This window comes from Biomphalaria glabrata, chromosome 9, assembly GCF_947242115.1.
Source record: "Biomphalaria glabrata chromosome 9, xgBioGlab47.1, whole genome shotgun sequence".
NCBI classification, from domain to species: domain Eukaryota; kingdom Metazoa; phylum Mollusca; class Gastropoda; family Planorbidae; genus Biomphalaria; species Biomphalaria glabrata.
In genome coordinates this window covers 32,215,712-32,236,325 of record NC_074719.1, presented here as the reverse complement: position 1 = coordinate 32,236,325, position 20,614 = coordinate 32,215,712, and the positions used below count along the sequence as shown (strand labels likewise).

The 20,614-nt window shown below is 35.2% G+C and overlaps 1 protein-coding gene across 10 annotated transcripts in view; it reads left to right on the top strand.

The window, feature by feature from the left end:
* Positions 1-20,614, top strand: part of LOC106069492 (signal transducer and activator of transcription 4-like) — a 48,075-nt gene that overhangs the window by 6,462 nt on the left and 20,999 nt on the right. For 5 of the 10 annotated variants that reach the window (XM_056042675.1, XM_056042677.1, XM_056042672.1 and 2 more), the window contains exons 2-12: positions 8,202-8,360; positions 9,906-10,083; positions 10,251-10,337; positions 12,434-12,475; positions 14,628-14,723; positions 15,316-15,352; positions 16,958-17,010; positions 17,460-17,617; positions 18,731-18,877; positions 19,176-19,328; positions 19,969-20,254. In XM_056042675.1, the coding sequence (XP_055898650.1) occupies positions 8,202-8,360; positions 9,906-10,083; positions 10,251-10,337; positions 12,434-12,475; positions 14,628-14,723; positions 15,316-15,352; positions 16,958-17,010; positions 17,460-17,617; positions 18,731-18,877; positions 19,176-19,328; positions 19,969-20,254 (1,396 nt within the window). The remainder of the gene's footprint in view (positions 1-8,201; positions 8,361-9,905; positions 10,084-10,250; positions 10,338-12,433; positions 12,476-14,627; positions 14,724-15,315; positions 15,353-16,957; positions 17,011-17,459; positions 17,618-18,730; positions 18,878-19,175; positions 19,329-19,968; positions 20,255-20,614) is intronic. The other 5 variants (XM_056042678.1, XM_056042679.1, XM_056042676.1 and 2 more) reach the window with 3 other exon arrangements.

The following is a 20,614-nucleotide window of genomic DNA, read 5'->3' as shown; positions in this document are numbered from 1 at the left end:
TATATTGTTGTAACCCCGCTCCCGCGCTACACTAATGGTGCGCATCTGAGCACTACTGAACACGAATAGTGAAAGACATATATAGAGACAGGAAGAAGGACTGTTGTGTGCTTATGCTAGTTAGATTAAATAAATACATCGTTTACTGTTGCCGACCTGTCTTTCGTTGAGTGCCTGCCTTAGAGAGTTACAACAACTGGTGTCAGAAGTGGGATTTAGGCAGCTCAACAAAAGGATAAGAATGACAACGCTTAGGAAGCTGGATGAACTTAGCTGTAAACAGTTAAAAGAGGATCTCCGAGACAGGGAGCTGAGGATCTTCTGTGACAAAGAAAAAATGAGAGCCAGTCTTTGGCAGGCCCTTGTTGATGAAGGGGAGGATCCGGAAACATAGCTGTTTGAGATAGAACCAGATATTGGTGAGGTGCTGAACACCATACAAAACTGGTTATGCGAACTTTGTACTTTCCAGGATTCGATGAATCATTCTATGGACAAACTGATACGTAACGTGCAAGGCCAGATCAATCCAGTAAGAGAGAGGAGTCCATCATTCAACAACAATGAACCGTTACTCATTCAAGACTGTGGCTGTACTGATAGTTACAAAGAATGCGTCAATGTTAACAAGAAAAACGCAGATGAACAGAAAGAGACAGTTGAAGCAATAGAAGAAGTCTGCTACGCGACTGAAACTTTTGCTGTACCAGCTTTGAGTGCCACAACGACCCGGACAGAGCTGGACAACTTTGAGCCTGCGTTAGAGTCTGTCACATTGGACCTTAAGGACCCCTGTCGATCTGCCTACGAGGGGAACTTGAATTTTGATTGTTGCATTCAGGCGGTAAGCAACAACTGTACATGCGATGCTTCACGATGGGAGTGCAAATGTCAAGAAACCCATCAACAGGGTCTGAAACCAGTGGACTTCGATACTTCTGTTTTCACCAGCGAGAGAGGCATTGAAGGTGGTCAGAAGAACCCTGCAGCTGATGAACTTGTGCACATAGGACGTTGCCCACGTGCCCCACAGACATGTCTATCGGACACGCTTGAAGATTACGCCGTGTTTGATAACCTGGCCTCCTGGGGGCCTACGGTGCATCAAGAAAGCGTGCTGAAGCAATGTGTAAGACCAATGGTCTTGATGACCACCGCCATGACATCCACTGCCTCTCTTCCTGCCATGAAGCTGCGGTCGGTGCTGACTGAGAGAAAGGCCAGACAACGAAAACGACGCCCACTTAACCAAAGGCAGATCAACTGGAGAAGGAGAAAGCGGCACCAGCAGAGAGCAGTGTGGATGACTTTGTGGGGAACACGCTCCCTGCCGTCTGTAGCTCCCACAGACCGACCTCCACCTGCACTGACCAACGTCCACCACCCTGTAGGGCACCTGAATCTGTTCGGGACGAACAGATCTGAGAAGGGGGCAATGTTGTAACCCCGCTCCCGCGCTACACTAATGGTGCGCATCTGAGCACTACTGAACAGACTAGTGAACGACATATAGAGACAGGAATAAGGACTGTTGTGAGCCGGCTAGAAGTCATGGGAGTCTGAACAGTCTGGTGCTGAGTGCTGTCCTGTGTGATACTAGGAAACTGTGTGGGAGACCTGGAGCGACACTGGGAAGTGTGTCGGTGGTCTGTTCTGTGTTCTGGTATGAAGTAGGACTCTTAGAACTTAAGACATAGTACTCCCTCTGACTTTATAGCAGACGTCCAAGTCTAACTAGTAACTATTACTATTTGTTGATGCTTATGCTAGTTAGATTAAATAAATACATCGTTTACTGTTGCCGACCTGTCTTTCGATGAGTGCCCGCCTTAGAGGGTTACAACAATATATATATATATATATATATATATATATATATATATATATATATATATATATATATATAGATAGATAGATAGATAGATAGATAGATAGATAGATACATAGATAGATAGATACATAGATATACATATATATATATATATATATATATATATATATATATATATATATATATATATATATATATATATATACACATATAGGCCTATATTTGCATGAATTAAAGGTGTGTTGACATTCACTTGCATGCACATAGCTACGTGATGAGTATAGGCCCTATTTAATTTTCCCGTGATAAGTTAAAAATCATTTGTTAGCTATAAAGAAGTAATGAAAATTTAAGGAGGGGGGGATGCAATTTTAAGCTCCTTCAGCGGTGTCTGGGATTAAAGAGCCTCCCATCCAAGCAGGTTTTCCTGAATCTCCTACTGTCTGCAAGACGCAAAACATTTCGTGTAGGCTAATAAGAAAAGTACAGGTGAAATATAGCATACGATGTGTGGATAATCATTTCAAGTTTTTGAGAGACATCTGAAGCAGCAGAGAAAGCAACATTCATGGGCATAGCCAGGAGGTGGGGGTTGGGGTTCAAGCCCCACAAAATGAATTCCATGCGGGGAGGGAAATTTTAATCAATTAGGCCTACTTTCCCTAGCATTGCCACGTTTTCTTTTAGGTTAACCCCCCCCCCCCCTCTTCAAAAAACATTTAAAACAAACTACCCCCAGAGGGTTTAGAGGTTACCCCATGGGCGTAGCCAGGATTTTTTTCGAAGGGGGGGGGAGAACCCCCGATACCCCCCCCCCCCCCCGCGAAAAAAAATTATATGTATTTATGTGTGTGTGTGTATATATAATCCTTATTACATTCTGATCCTTCATTCTTTCGGAAGACGTTTATTGTGCCCTAAAATAGGTTCTTCCATGAGTTAGTGGAAAAATTGTAGATTCCCTGCCATTGTTAGTAAGGGTGTCTGGGGGAGCGCTAGGGGCTCCCCCCATCGCGGGGCGGAGCCCCGCTGCCAAGCACTATTTCTGGTATTGAAAGCCAACAAAATGCATATTCTGAGGTATCTACAGTGCATTTTCCTGCTATTAAAAAGTTTATTTTCAAAAACCTAAATTGCTATTCTTACTGACTTAGACCCTCCCGCGCATTCGGCGCATTTGCTGGCAAGCTGTTTCCATAAAAATCTGTCACTGGTAATGTCTGAAGCCACTTCCCACCTGCTCTGAGGACCTCCATGAATGTGTGGTGCCAAGTTGTACTAGGAAGTCATCGCAACTCTTCTTATGTGTACTTCATTTTAACGGAGAACATGCCCCGCAAACCTCATGCGACGCTCTGTCACAATCTTACTTAAGGGTCGACTCCCAGTCCGGCATAGGATTTCCTTGATTTAGACCCGATCTCTATAACTGACTCCTAAAATCTGTCTTAGTCATGTTTGTTGAGACACATTTAGTGTTTTTCAATTTCGGCAGATGACTATTGACTTCACTTTATTAATGGAGCCCCGCCACTGGTAGAAATGTGTAACCTATCTTGAATACGCTCTTGGAATTAAGTGACTGTAGTTTGTTTTAGATTTTATATCTAAAAGGGAAGGTTTATCGTCAAAATCATCTGTTGGGGGTTTTAAACTAAAAAATCTCTGGAGTTGTTTTTTTTTAATTCAAAACCCCATTTAGCTACGGTAATAGAACTTAATAACTGTAGTTTGCTTTAGAATAATATTGAAGATAGAGGTTTTCCACCTCAAAACACTCTGTAAGGGAATTTTAAACTCAAAACCATCTGGAGGGGTTTTAAAGTTTTAAAAAAGCCATCTGTATAATATGGGTTTAAACTCAAAAACCCCAGTAGTATTGGCTACGCTCAAATAATTTTGGTGTGTACTTTGCTTTTTTTTATATTGAAGAGGTATTTTTTTTAGCATCAAACCCCTCTGAAGGGGGGTTTAAACTCAAAACCCCTTTTAGCAACGCTCATAGCATTTTGAGTGCGTAATTTGCTTTTTTTCTTACACTGAAGATGTATTTTTTAGCTTTAAACCCCGCTGGAAAACCAGTTTTAGCAACGCTCATAGCATTTTGAGTGTATAATTTGCTTTGTTTTTATAATTAAAGAGGTATTTTTTACCTTCAATCCCCGCTGAAGAGAGAGGGGGGTAAACTCAAAACCCCTTTGGCTACGTTCATAGAATTTTGAGTGTATAATTTGCTCTTTTGATATTGAAGAGGGGGTTTATCGTAAATTTTGGAAGGGGTTTTAAAATCAAAATCTTCCTTAACTGTGCTCTTGGAATTTTGGGATTGTCGTTTGCATTTTTTTTTGTTTTATAGAAGAGGGGGATTCGACTGTAAAAACCCCTGGTAGGGGGTTTTAAACTCAAACCCCCCAGGTAGGGGGTTATAAATTCGAACCCCCCTGGTAAAGGGTTTAAAACTCGACCCTCCCCCTCTGTTAGAGGGTTTTAAACTCAAAACCCCCGGTAGGGGGTTTTAAACTCAAAACCCATTTGGTTGTGCTGGCACAAGTAATGGTTTAGTATTAAAATCTCACCTAAAATAAACAAAATCAAAGCAAAAAATCAGTCAGTAAATTCCGATCTCCCCCCCTCAGGGGGGGGGGATTTCATTTCGGGGGCCCCCCCCCGGCTACGCCCATATGGGTTACCCCCACCATTTTTTTTTCACAAAAAAATTAAAGCGAACTACAGTCAATTAATTTAATAAGCATAGCCAAAAAGGAGGGGGGGGGTCAGTTTAACATCCCCCCACCAGGGGGTTTGGAGTCTAAAGTCTAAAACTCAACTCTTCAATAAAAAAAAAAAATAAGGCAAACTACAGTCACCAAAGGCCATATTTAAGCGTAGGCCTATAACCAAGGTTTTTTTTTTTTTTTTTTTTTTTGTATAAAACCATCTTCACAGGGAATTGAATTTAAACCCCTCTACATGGGGTTCTGAGGTTAAAACTCTCCCTCTTCAATAAAAACAAAATTAAAGGGAACTCGTATACATGTGCAGTCACCAAATTCCATAAGCCTAGCTAGGGAGATTTTGTGTTGAAACCTTCTCCAGACACTAACGGATCCAGAAATTTTGAAAAGGGGAGTGGGTGATTTAAAAAAAATCAAAACCCTAATTCTAACGCCCCAGCCTCAACTTTCGGCAGAAAAAAAAATGGTTTCGTTCATGGCCCTTCTCTTGACAGCTAGTGGTCTGGGGAAGCGCTGCAAGCTACCCAAACGGGATTCGGGGTAGAGCTCCTACACAAAGCATGTTTTTTTTTTTTATTATTCTTAGCTGCAGAACGCATTCTTCTGACATCTAAAGCTCATTATTTATCTTATTTAAAAAAAAAAGGCATGTCAAATTTATGAAAATAAAGTAACGTATTTTCACTGGCCTATACTGTTTAAGTGTGACTGACATTCCAGACACAAGTAGCGTAAATAAAATAATTAAAAACAGCAATATTGTTTGTATTAATAATCTAAGCCAACATAGCAATGTCATGGCTTTCTTTTTTTTCTTTTCCCTCCCCTCGAGTTATGTTACGTAATAACTTTCTATGCTTCGTCTGAGATAGACAGCTAGACCGGGAGAGCATTCCTTGTCAGTAGGGAGAAAAGGGAGAGAGAAACTAGAGGCAAACTGAGCCTAGACTCAGCCCTAAGGGCACCCGTTTGGGCCAACGTTCATCCCCCAAATGGGGCCCATGTGTTTAGCCATATCAGGCCCCTCAATGTTTTCCCTATTACTGGCCCCCATGAGGTTTACATCAGGGCTTCAACTGGGCCCCCTAACTGAGCCCAGACCCAGCCCTAAGGGCCCCCGTTTGGGCAAACGTTCATCCCCCAAATGGGGCCCATGAGTTTAGCCCTCTCATGCCCCTCAATTTTTCCCCGTACTGGCCTTATGAGGTTTCCATCAGGGCTTCATCTGGGCCCCCTAACTGAACCCAGACTCAGCCCTAAGGGCACCCGTTTGGGCCAACGTTCATCCCCCAAATCGAACCCATGTGTTAAGCCCTTTCAGGCCCCTTAATGTTTTCCCTGTACTGGCCCCATGAGGTTTCCATCACGGCGTCATCTTGGCTTTCTGATTTCGCCCAGACTCGACCCCTAAGGGCCCCATTTGGGCTTTCATTAATTCTCCCCAAAGGGCCAAGTATCTATAGCCTTATTGGGGCCCACAAGTCCTTTCCCTTACTGGTCCCACACGGATTTCACAAGGGGATTTTCTGGGCCCACTGACTGAGCCCAGACTCAATCTTAAGGGCCGAGTTCATCCCCCAATTGAGGCCCATTTGGTTAGTATGGGCAGGCCCAATTGGGGGTCCTTACCGGGCCCGAAAATTTTGCTATCAGGGATACAGTTATTGTATGCAGCGTTTACATCAGTTTTTATATTGTTCGTAAAAAATTTTCTGATAAATTTAAAATATAAAAAAATATAGTTTTCATTAAATATGTAAATAAAATTATTAAATCAAAAGAATCGTCCTTATATATTGTATAACAATAAAACACTTGTTTTTATTTCATAGCTATATACATATATATTAAAACGAAATATTTTAATGTAAAAAAAAAAACAAAAAAAAAACGAAGCAATAAAAAGTTTATATAAAAAAATAACAAAACATTCAATGAGTTTATTGTGTGTTTATAATGAAATGGGAGACTATCCGAACCAATTATATTGAGCTCTTTTTTTTGTCTCCCCTTGAATTTCATTACGCAACGAGTTTCGAGATAAGAGCGAGGCGGGGAGGGCACTCCTTGCCAGTAGAACGAGAGGGGGGAAGGTGGTGGGACCTTAACTGTATTACGCAAAAATTCAGACCGCCAGCCGACGCCCATCAGTGAAACAATGGGGCAAATCTCTCCATCCCCTGCTACTTACGGGCCCCATTCATCTAAGGGGGGTTTTGAATGGGCGCATGACGGGGTAGGAAAGGAAAAAACTGCCCCGCACGACTATCCGGTTCCCCGTGCGGGCCCTAACTCAGCCCGGGCCTGAACAGGTAGCTTTGCTGGCTGGTGTATGTGCACTGGCCTATACTGTTTAAGTGTGACTGACATTCCAGATACAAGTAACGTATGTGCACTGGCCTATACTGAAGTGTGATTGGCATTCCAGACACAAGTAACGTATGTGCACTGGCCTATACTGAAGTGTGATTGGCATTCCAGACACAAGTAGCGTATGTGCACTGGCTTATACTGTTTAAGTGTGACTGACATTCCAGATACAAGTAACGTATGTGCACTGGCCTATACTGAAGTGTGACTGACATTCCATATACAAGTAACGTATGTGCACTGGCTTATACTGTTTAAGTGTGACTGACATTCCATATACAAGTAGCGTATGTGCACTGGCCCATAGGCCTACTGTTTAAGTGTGACTGACATTCCAGACACAAGTAACGTATGTGCATTGGCCTATACTGTTGAAGTGTGGCTGACATTCCAGACACAAGTAGCGTATAGGTTTATCGTGCTATTATCCTCATGTTAAGCGAAATCACTTTTAGTAGGACTGTTGTTGTTTTTTTCAGCATAAGACGCCAAACGAAAGATGGCTAAAGGCTCTTTGGTTATTCGACCATTTTAACGCGCGCAAAAATACCTTATTTTCAACAACCTATTGAATAAAGTTTTTACTTGAAAAATGTTCTAATATGAATTTATAGACCCTGCAAATACAACCGATATGTTCCTTGAAAAGAAAAAAAAAACACAGATTGATAAACTTGATTTAGGTTAAACCTTTTGAGAGTAGCCGCCGAAAAAAAAATGTCTTCGAAAAATAATATTTGAAAATGTCGTTTATTTAAATAATTAATTTTGTTCAATACGCCACTTTGTAACTTCGTTTTGCTACAGTAGGCAATTCAAAGCTCTGAACAAAAATGTTAAGTTAACCGATTTGATTCTACTCTAAGTTTTATTTCTTTTTAGGCTTGAAGTATTCTTCTTCTTCTTCTAGCCAGCTTTATTGCTGCTGAGCTGTGAGCTCTTTTGCAGACTGTGCCAAGGAAAAAAAGTGTGCTGTTTTCTTCAGTTGTTCAGCACTGCCATACAGGGTGTTGGTTATGTTGGGCTGTAGTGGAAGAAGGGTCTGCCTAAGGTGGATTAGGGAGGGGCATTCAAAGAGGATATCGTTTACGGTTTCAAAGGGGTGGGCGCAATGTCTGCAAAGGGGTAGTTGTGTGGAGTTTATTTTGTTCAGGTGGTAATTTAATAGTGGTGTGTGTCCTGTTCTTAGTTGGAAGATTGTAGATTGTTCTTTTCTAGGCTTGAAGTATAAATGGTCAGATATTCTTTATTATTTTACTTTACAGAAGATTTTTTGATGTTCCAATGGATCCTAATAAGAAAATAAAGAAGGAGAAAATAAAATTGCTGACATTAAGAAATGTCGAGGGCACGCAGACTCTGTACACTCAAATACCATTCTTTATGAGGACTAGGCTGGCACAAATGATTGACTCCATTAAATGGTAGGGAAATTAAGTGACCTTTTTTAAAAAATTAACTCATTTCATTTGAGAATTTAAGTAACTTTATTCTCCATAAAATATTTTAGTTAACTTTAAGAAAAAAAATTATTTCATTCAAAAAATGAAAAAAAAGAACTCATTAAGATTTATTCTATGGGCCTTAAATAAGTTTTCGGTGTACATATGTTTTATTGTTTTTTTGTTTTTTTTAATGGGGTAATCTGTTTACTTTTAAACTAAATGTCCATGATAAGATCACATTTATTGTATTTAAGCATACATATTAAACTCTAAGATTAATTGACTTTTGTTAGTAATTGTAATTTTCTTGTTTTTATGAGTTCAAAAATGCTAGGAATACATCATACTAATGTCATAAAACTCAGTACAAAAGTTGGTCATATAATTAAGTGAAGTATAAATTGTATGCTGAGACATTGCATGAAATCTTAATTTCTTATTGCATGAAATCTTAATTTCTCATCTTTTAATCTAATGCTCATGTGAAAATGCATTCACACTGAAATGAGCTTGAATTATTAATTTGTTTGCTTAAGTGATCTCGAGCCTTTTTACTTTTTAGCATATTATGTGTTTTTGTCTATATATGGCCTCCTTCAGTCACGAAACCACTAGGACTCATCTTATATGGGCATTAGCTATAGATTCTCCTAAGATAGAACCTTTCACTATAGGTTCTATCTGATATGTGCTATGCTTTTACTTTCTGGCACTCAGTTTCATAACAAGGTTTGAAACAAACATTTTTTGTTAACCATTCATGGATTTTAAGATCTTTTGATTGATTTTTTTTCTTTTATAGATTAATCATTTTAAACATATTAGGCTAATTGTCTTTCAACACTATTTTCTTATAAAAATTTACTAGGTATCACTTTTAAGTAAACATATTGTGTATCTAAATAATTTAGATTTTTTTTTTCAAACTACCCTAAGCCAACAAAGAATAGTGCAAAATGAATCTGTCATTGCAATGGAAATAATTATCTAAGTGAAATGTCCACTCCTCTTTAAAATGTTTGTCTGTAGCTCTAAATAGACTGAACCACAGTAGGAAAATCTATGCTTTGTATTACTTACTTAGACTTAGTATTCTCCCGCCCTGTTGAGCGCATTTGGCAGCAAGCTGTCTCCACAAAGATCTGTAACTGGCAATGTCTGACTTTAAGCCTCAGTGTCCTTTGCTCTGAGGTCCTCCATGAAAGTGTGGCACCAAGTTATATGAGGACATCCCTGTTTGCGCTTTTTTATATATCTATACTTTGCATTATTTTCTGAGAATTTATTTATAAAGCACTTTTTTGTTTTGGTGCTTATGATTTCTTACTTTACTTTCCATCAAAAGTACTGATATACCCAAAGAGTTGGTAGATAACTCTAAACCTTTGTATAACATAAACTATTTAACCTTTTTTGAGTCATCTATAGGATATCAAAAGGAGATAAAATCAAATTTTCATCTCTTTTCTTTAGATCAATCTTGCTCTGTTAAAAAAATACATATCTTTCTTCTTTCCCTTGAAGGGAAGAAATAAAACATGGATGTGAGTCTTACAACCCACGCTCATTTCAAGAAGCTAAAGAGAAATTTTGTGATGTTCTGAGGAAAATTGATGAGTATCTTGAAAAGGGTCGGAATACTAAAAATGAGGTGGAAACAGACAGCCTGATGCTGATGAGAACAGATCGTAACTTTATCACAGTAAGTTAAACAGAACACTTCTTTTCTTCAGTATAGCGTTTCATATTTAATGGACACAGGTCGCTTGTTTTTGTTTTGCTTGTTTAAACTAACAGTATTTTTTAAAAATATTGTTTTAAAAATAAAACTAGCCTGCTTAATGAGAATGAACTTCTCTTTTTAATCAGGTCACTTATGGCAATGATCCTGTGAAATTTGTGACTGCAATGGCTGACTGCATTCGTAAAGAAGATGAATTGATAGATCATTATATTGTAAGTATTGTATCATATGTTTTAGTTTAATGTGTTTAACTTGTAATCTATTTTTGCTTTCTAAAAGGAAATCAGAAACCCTTGAACACTCGCGTAGCTGTGATTCTGAAAAGAGTTTTTAAATTATTCATTTCTGTGTTAAAGAATCCCTCTTTATTTATAGATAAAAAATTTGTTAAAAAAAAGTAAATTATATAATATAAAGTGAAAATGTAATTTTTTAAATGTGACTAAAATTTGAGATTTTTTATTTTTTTATGAAATTTTTTTATTTCTCTTTAAAGTAATTAGAAGTTTAGAAAAACATGAATTTTGTAGGGCATGTGTTCATCCGTTCACCAAACTTTTCTTATCAATGTCAAGAATTAAAGAAGAGAGATGTAACCTAATAGTATTATATGTACATTTGCACACTAGCGCATCAGTGCAACAACGCTTGTATTGCTTCTCTGTAGGGTGTATCTCAGTGAGTGCTGCAATCTGCCTAGGAGTCACCAGTTCCTGATTTTACCTCAGGGTTTACTTTTCAAATTTTTCCTGTTTGTGTATAACTGCATAGCAGCAGAGATTTGAATTCAGAGTTTTCCTTCTCCTAGGTGGGTAGACAGCCAAGTCTAACAAGCCCCTCCAACCTGAAGCTTACAGGTTTAGGTACCAGTCATACTTGCCTTTGGCCTTTCTCCAGTTAGTCATAACAGTTTTGCTGGACCCAATATCTGAGTCAAATGTCAAAATCAGGTGTTGGACTGGTCAGAATTTATTTGAGATGTATGCCATTGGAAGCATTCTATAGATAGTGGAGTGTTTATATCCATTTTTTTTAGAATCATTTAATAAATCATTACCTTCCCAAATACTCTTTGACTCTTGATATAAAACCTTTTATTTATTTTTACCATTTTTGTGTGTGCATCTTTCAAACATAAGGCAAGCAATGTATGGTATTACACACTACACACCTTTCTTTAGACTTAAGACCATCAGTTTCAAGCTTTGAAAAAATTGCATTTTCTGTAGGCCTCAATTAAATGCCCCTCCCCTTTCCACACTACATTTATTTTGGCATTTTGTTCTCTTAAAAAAATACAGTTTGCAGTTTTTCACAAATTGCATTATTCAGGCTGCAAATGTGTTTACAACTGTTTCTTAAAAGGTAAAACGAGCCTGTATGAAAGTTCATGTGAATTTCATGTGAATCTGTTTGACAGTTGTTGAGCTCTCTTGATACACAAATCAATCATTCAGTGATATTTTACATTTATAATATAGACTCCATTAGCAATTTCTTATAACTGTCTGGTTGTGTTATATGAATGCTGGACTGTTGTTCAGACTTCTCGATGGTCTCAGGTTTATACCCTGCCTGCTGCCATTCCCCATCATCTTGCATGGTTTAGACTAAGAAGTAGATTATCTTCAATCTGAAGGAACATCCAAAACATGTTAAACATTTAACAACAAACATTTTACAGTGTTTTTAAGGCTAATATAATAGTACTGTCTTTTGATCTTTACAAAAGTGCATCTTGTTAATACTAAGGCTTTAAAATGAATGCATAGATACATTGTCATAATCTTAACCATCCCATCAGCATCATGATATATAGTGTGATTTTTTATTTGGTTAATTATCTAGTATCATTTGTTTTCATTTGCTCTTTTTATTAAAGAATAAAATATAATTTATAATTTTTCTTCACTTAGTCACCCAGTATGTTATTAGTTTTATTATTAATAGTAATTATTGTTATCCTTTTTAATAAGGAGGATGAAATTTATTTTTTTACCACAGTCAACAAACATACCATTATCTCAAAGCACTTCAAAAACAAACAAGTCATAACACAGAACTAACATAGAGTTTTATTGAGTTATTAAAAAACATAAGGGACATGAAATGTATAAAATACAGATACAAAACCATATTCTAAACAAAAATATTTTCTTTATTAACTGGCACTAAAATGACTACCTTGTCATGAGGAATACCTGTTGGAGTCATTATAATCTTAAGGCTCTATTGCTTGTAAGATGCAGAACATTTGTAATTCTTGGTCATAGTATCATTTTAATTGTTCAAATATTTGTTATTACAGCTGGAAGATGAAAATACTAATGAGTCAACTTCTTGCATAGATGTAAGTGAGTAATGGAATACAAAACAATATCCACTAGCTGTTCAATTCTTTTCCCCCACCACCCATTTTAAATCTCTTTTTTTTATGAAAAAAACAACAACTTAAAGATTTGAAATGTAATAATCTATCTGTACCTACCACATAGCAATGGCATTTAGATCAATATATTTTTGTAACATATTACAAAAAGCTCTCACCATAATTTTTTTTCTTATAAGAATAGACTTCATTATAGACCAACATAGGGGCCTACCTTTTTAATCTATTGTCACATGATCTTTAATTTTATTGTTGACCACAGTCATTCAAGATTGTTGGCTTAAGCTGCTATTATTTTTCATAGTTTAAAGTAGGTCTGTTGATATAAAAAGTTGTCATTGAAAAATATTTTCATTACATTATAACAGAACACCTCTAAGTCCATTGAGAGAACATTATAGTAACTTTTCAGTAAATCTATAAGAGTCTTAAAATCTTTTTAGCACTAACACAGTTCTAGCCTGATTAGTTTAAAATGAGATACCAGCCATTATATTCAGTTGTGTCAAAATAATATATCAAATACTAGTCTTTTAAAAAATACTTTAGGTTCAAAATATGGTGGAAATGATTTTAAATGGCTACTTTAAATTGTTAATTTGACATGAATGACATTTATAATACAGCATAATATAGCTTTGCATGCTTTAATTTAATAATGTGCTAAAAATGTATGAATTGGCAGGATTTTGTGAACATATTCATACATAATACATTAATGAAGATATGTGTTTAAACAAGCTTTGCACTCTTCTAATCAAATTAGTAGCTTGATTAAATCAACACTTAGGATTGTAAGACATTTTTGAACATTATAATAATTTAATTGAAAGAGGGCTGTTAACAAACAAAATGTAGGCTCATGGTGCAGTGATAACATTACAAACATAAACACAAGAGCTTAAATGACTAACTAATCTAAAAAAGTTTGTGCATGACTGCTTGATTGATTTTCTTGATGAGTAATGCCCACTACAACTGACTGCTTTGCGTTTTATTCAAATGTGACACATCTTGTTCCCTCTGTATACTTGAATGTGTGTAAATTTTTCACCTTTTTATTTCATTGATTCATTCTTTTTATTTTCATTAATCATTTGCACTTTCCATCTAGCTATTTACACTAATCATCTGTTTGTGTCTGCTTTGTAAACAAACACTTTTTAAAAGCCCTCAGTTAGCCTACATTTTGACTGATTATCAAAATTATCTCTAATATTTGTAATTATTGTTTTCATTTTATTGTAAGTTTATTTTTATTTCTTTTCATCATATATGCAACATTTGATTTCCAACCCTGTAATGACCATTTTGATATTTTTAAAAGTACAAATAAATCTTAATTAGAAGATCTTGAAATAAATGCTCTGAATTTAAGTATTTTGAATTGATATAAATGGAGTTTAGAAATGACTTACCCTTTAATTATTGTCTAATCCACTGTTAAGATGAATGTTGATATTCAATCCACTCTTGTAAAGTAATTAAAGTAGCTAACAGAACTTAGACTTGTATATATTTTTTAATGTAAAAATATCATCAATATAAAATGCTTATTAACCTGAAAATATCAAGCTTTGAACACATACAGTAAGACTTTTATTATTTATCTTTTTTTTTTGCTAGCATGATATGTAAAGAAATTTTCTGAAGAGGCATAAATTCAATATTCACAAAATAATCAATAAGTATAATAACTTTGTTCTTAACAAGAAAAAAAAATTTCCAATACAGATATTTGAAAACTAAATTGGTATATAATTTTTATATTAAGGAATAGGAAAATAAACTTAAGAAATACATTGGTAAATCAAGAAATTCTTATCCTAATGTAGCTAACCATAATGGTATCAAATTAACACTAAATTACAATAAGCATTTACACTAATTCACATCTTACATACATGTGTTAAACATTTCTAGAACAATGAACACCTAGTAGACAATGGTCTAATGCTGTTCAGTTCAGATTTGTCTACATAACTGTAAGAAATGCATTTAATTTGTTTGGTTTGCCATCCTCCATTGTAGTAAAAAATACTCATACTCAAAGAGATTGGTAAACAACTGAAAGTGTTTACTAAAGGATCTATGGTTTCATTTGTCTTCCTAGATAAATGTAGAAGTTTCAACCAATAACCTTCCAGTAATAGAACAAGTCACGGAGTCTGTTTCTCAAGAGCTTCTTGACATTGAAAAAAATATTGATGTACGTACTCAATGTCAATTATTCATTTAACAATGCTTTACATGTTGTAGATAATCTGAGAACTCTTTACCAGAGTTCTCAAGTATACATTTATGTCTTCACGTAATCAAATCTTTATTAGAACATTGATATATAACAAAAAAAATCTTTTTCACATGGTGGATGAGTGGGAAAGGGCTTGGTTTCAGAACTGGAAAGTCTCATGTTCAAATCCTGGATAAGACTAGACTTTTGAGTTTTGGGATTTTTAGAGCACCTCTGAATCACCCAACTCTAATCTGTAACTGACTTTAGTTGGGGAAAAGTAATAGTGGTTGGTTCTTATGCTGGTCACAATAACATTCTTTTTAACCATAGACCACAGAAACAGATGACCTTTACATCATCTGCCCCATACATTGCAAGGTCTGAAAGGGAACGTTATAATTTTTTTCACCTACATACATTATTGGGGAAAAGTAACATATGACTAGAAAGGTTGCATTCAGAAAATTTCTAGAAAAAGTTTTAATGTTAAATTTTTTTGGGAGATTTTTGTGTTTGTATAATAAACATATTATTGTACAACGCTATGTATTGTATATTGAAACAGGAATTACAGAAAATGCTGACAAGTTACAATTCTTTAAGTAAGTACAACTATTTCTCTTCGGTTTACTAACAGAATTGATGCTTGTGACATAGTCCCTGGAAACTTCTGTCTTCAGTACATAATACAGTCGCCTTAGCTCATGTTTCTTGGACTAAAATTTTTTTGTGAGGATGCGGCCTGTGAGATGTATATAGAAAATGTGAAAGAGTCCTAGACAAGTCTGTGCACCACTACACTCAAACATTTGGCCCTAGACAAGTCTGTACACCACTACACTCAAACATTTGGCCCTAGACAAGTCTGCACCACTATGCTCAAACATTTAGCCCTAGACAAGTTTGTGCACCACTACACTCAAACATTTGGCCCTAGACAAGTCTGTGCACCACTACACTCAAACATTTAGCCCTAGACAAGTCTGTGCACCACTACACTCAAACATTTGGCCCTAGACAAGTATGTGTGCCACTATACTTGAACATTTGGCCCTAGACAAGTCTGTGCACCACTACACTCAAACATTTGGCCCTAGACAAGTCTGTGCACCACTACACTCAAACATTTGGCCCTAGACAAGTATGTGCACCACTATAATTGAACATTTGGCCCTAGACAAGTCTGTGCACCACTACACTCAAACATTTGGCCCTAGACAAGTCTGTGCACCACTACACTCAAACATTTGGCCCTAGACAAGTATGTGCACCACTATAATTGAACATTTGGCCCTAGACAAGTCTGTGCACCACTACACTCAAACATTTGGCCCTAGACAAGTATGTGCACCACTATACTTGAACATTTGGCCCTAGACAAGTCTGTGCACCACTACACTCAAACATTTGGCCCTAGACAAGTCTGTGCACCACTACACTCAAACATTTGGCCCTAGACAAGTCTGTGCACCACTACACTCAAACATTGAACTCTAGATTTTCAGTTTCTTTTTCTTCTTTTTTTTTTCTGAATTCCTTGTCATTGGAGTATAACTGAATTTCATTGTTACATAAAACTACTAGCTTTCTAGTAAAAAAAAGTAAAGGTACCCCTTTCAGACCATGGGTGTAAAGCTCATCTGTTTCTATGGCAGATGGTTATGAGGGTGTCATGTGGCCAGCACAACCACCAACTGCCTTTACTTTGCCAGTGTATGTCAGGTACTCATTAAAGTTGGTAGACTCAGGGTCATCCTACCATTAATGAAATTTCATCTTTCTAACTAAATATAATTAGCTTATAACAATGTGTTCTAAATTTAAAATATTCAGCCTTTCACTAGCATAAGATACAGTCCATGCTTAGCTGCTCACTTTTTTTTTGTCATAGTTTCTGAAGAGCTGATTCCACTAAAACAATTATTTGGTGAACCCACTTCAGAAATTTGATATGAGGTTCCATAAATGAAATGGGATATAATATTTTCAGTTTTATCCTTAAACAATACAAAAATTAGGAAAGTGTTTTTAAAATGAAAATAATTCTTTGTTGTTTTTTATCTTTGTTGCTAAATTCTTTCAAAATTTAATGTGTATATTAATAACACTATAGATATAGGATTACTGTCATAAGTATAAATTAAGTATACCAAATGGTTGTTACATAATCAAAATAATAATATTGTATTTTTTTTTTTTTTCACTAGTAGGTGCAAATAGTTGTCCTCTATTGGATGAGTTCATATTTGATCCAGATGAGGTAAATTAATTTATGAAATAATTCATTACTCAAAAAGACACAAGAAACAACAAAATATTTCTTTTCATATTCGTCTTTAACATTAACTAAATCAACTAATAGACATGCATAAATCTAATTTTGAGGATTTCTTTATAGTATTAGGTAGAATAATGTTGCCTTGTTTTTAACTTCAAACCAATATTGATATCTTTATCGACACAATTAATAATTGCTAAAAATTTTTGAAAATCCTTTTATAATTTCTCTTTAAAAAAAAAATAAAAATATTTTGCATGATTTTCTCAAATTGTCCTTTCTACTCTTTCAGAAGATATATCAAGTTGCTGATCAACAAGATATCTTTTTTTGCATATATTTCATTGCTTTATTGCTTTAAATTTCATATTATTTGCTAACAAAATATATCTCTTATTCATTCAGCAGAATAAACTTTGTTTTTTCCGCAGCTCCATTCTTCAATATTGAACCATTTTGACCTAATGTTAGACACCATGATGAAGTATGTTCAAGTGTTGTCTATGAAAGTTGCTGAGTTCAAAGTAGCTAAAGCAAGGGCTAATGTTCATGTTGGACCAAAGGCAAAGTTAGATCCATTGGCCAAGAGGTACTTTGCAGTTTAATAAGCAGCAAGATAGGAAGTCAATTTTGTTCATCGGCAACATTTACATGTTTGTCCTGTGTAAATGAAATAACAATGAATGAATTATTTTAAAATTATAATGGCCTAATTTTGTCCCTAAAACCTTTCACAAGTACCCTGACAATATTTCATACTCTTAAACAGTTGAAGGAAATCCTACAAAAACTTTACAAACTTATTTATCATCATCGTCATCTGTCCCTTCAATTTCATTGTAAGGGTGCTGTGAAAGTTTGCGTATCTAAATCCCTCCCGTTCTTGGACAACAGCTATTCTTAGCAAAATATCAAGAGAGAGGTTGGTCTATTCTTATGTTATCCAGCCAGCTTTGTTTGGACGACCCTTCCTTTGTGCTCCCTCCACTGTACCTTGAAGAATGATTTGTTTTATTGTGAGCCATGTCTTACAATACAACCAAACCAATTATCATTAGGAATGTAAACATTTACTTTTATTTAACAAGAGGCATAAGATTTATAGTATTTATTTCCCAGCATCTGGTAAATTTTACAATTGACTGCAAGTACACATGTTGAGAAATGTAGACATGTAAAGAGATTACTTAGTTTAATAATAATTACAGAAATGCAATTAAGGAAATACATAGCCTAAATACCTTGTTCATAGAAAAGTTAATTCTTTTAGACTAAGAATTCATTAAATTGTTTGAAGCAAGGTGAATTTGATTAGATTTGATTGAATGAATGTAAGTATTATGGCTGCTGTTTTTCTTATTTCTTAAATTCAAAAAAACTGTTTTTAACATTTTATTTTATTTTTGTTTATTTAAGTTTTTACTCTTCCATGGTATTTCTGACCTGATGGCGTAAATATATATAGAAATGCTTAAGCAAGCATTCTTGTTCTCATTAATTCTTTTCATTACTGTGGTCAGTTTTTATTCAGCATATCTTTAGCAATCTAAATCTACATACTCCTTTTCTTTTTCTCCTGTCCCATTTCAGATCTTAAGCATAATGAGCATTCTGTTATATCTGAATATGTATGAAAAATCAGTGGCATTGTGATAATGTAAAGCATTAGCATATTCACATAGTTTTTCACCTTGTTTTGTAGCTTCAGTGCATTTGGTGAACTTCTGCAAACTGTATTGAATTGGTTTGAGCCAACAGAACTTCTCAAGTATTTCCAACAGAATTATGAAGAAGAAATGAAACGCAAGGAGTCAATATTGTATCAAATCAAAATAGATCTTTTGAAATGGTATGCATTTGGAATTTTTTTTTATAAATATCATATTGTATTTTAAATTTGAATTACCAACAATAAAAAAGATCCAAATTTATTATTTTAATTTTAATTTAGAAAATATAGATTTTATTAGTTTTGATTATTGTCAAATTTCAAGTAATAAAAAAATAATATATTTTTTACTAGCTGAAGAAATACCTTTGATACCATATTTGATTCTTGAATGCATTGCCTTAGATCATTTAGATTTTGATTATTAAATTTATTAAGTTAAAAAAAAAGACAATAATTTTTTTTAAATTTCTCCTAGCAACCTTGTTGTTTACAAACAACCTAAAGACTTGATGAGCATTGAAAGTGTTGGAAACAAAAAAGGCAAAGAGGAATCTTCAGGTTCTGACAAACTGAAAACCAAAAGGAAGTATCGCACCAAAAAAAAGAACACTTTTGAGACTGGAGTGAGGTAATATTTAGGCTAGCGTAACATCATGAATTAATCTTAAGACTAGATAGAAATAATAGTTAGACTAGACTGAGATAATCATTAGACTAGACTGAGATAATCATTAGACTGGACTGAGGTAATCATTAGACTAGACTAAGATAATCATTAGACTAGACTGAGATAATCATTAGACTAGACTGAGATAATCATTAGACTAGACTAAGATAATCGTTAGACTAGACTGAGGTAATCTCTTGACTATAGTGCCCTACAAAATGACCACACATCAAATTTTTTCATGATTATATTCATTATAAAAGCGTGCACTCTTTTATTCAAATCTGAGCTCACTGCTCAGCCATATCATTCTTAAACTTATTTTATAGTCAGAGTATTATATTATTGACAGACAGCTTCATTATATAGAATACAATTTTAAAAAATCTAAAAAAAAATCATCTACCTAAAATGTTTTTCCCACCCTTCACAATGAACAATTGAGACCATTGAAATCTGCATTTATATTTGTATCCTATTTCTTATTTACATCATTCAATTAAAATTTAACTTGAATCTTACCATTATATTCTACTCTATATTAAAATTTGAACATTACACTCTACACCGGTTTTATTTCATATGTATTCTCTGACTGCAGACTTCTTGGGGGTTCCTGCTTAAAAGATGTACAAATAGATAAGGCTTTCATGTACCTAGTTGCTGAGAGAGATAAGGCTGAAGGCAAAGAAAGAGACCAAAGTACTGTATTGACCTTTCTTACTGAATATATCAATGATGAGAACTTTCCACATCATGTCATCTTTAAGAATGTGGCTATTGAAAGCTTCTCAAGGGTGGAGCAGAACCACATCTACAAACAGTTCTTTAGACTGGTGTATGATGTCTACATTTCTTTCAAGGGGATAGGAAAGATGAAAGTGCAGGTACAATTCAAAGCTTACATTCTAGCCTAGTGAGAGTTTCATGACTTGAGTTTTCCCCTAGTTTCAATTGAGTTTCAACTTTTTCTTTTACTAATGATGTTATAACTACATTAACCAAAAGTCCTTTCAATTGAGATTCTGCTATTAACTCTTTACGTATTCAACTTGTCACTTATACAAGTGCAAACTAGGTACTGTCTTAGGACAGCATTAGGCAGTGTGTGTGTGTAGGTTATTAGTCACTGCTGTGGCAGCAGAATCTGTATTGCTATTTTATATTTTCTATGCTACCTTTAACTTAATATGTATTCCTATGTAGAAGCCGTAGCTGCAACCCTGCACACAGGCGGCTCAGGCCAT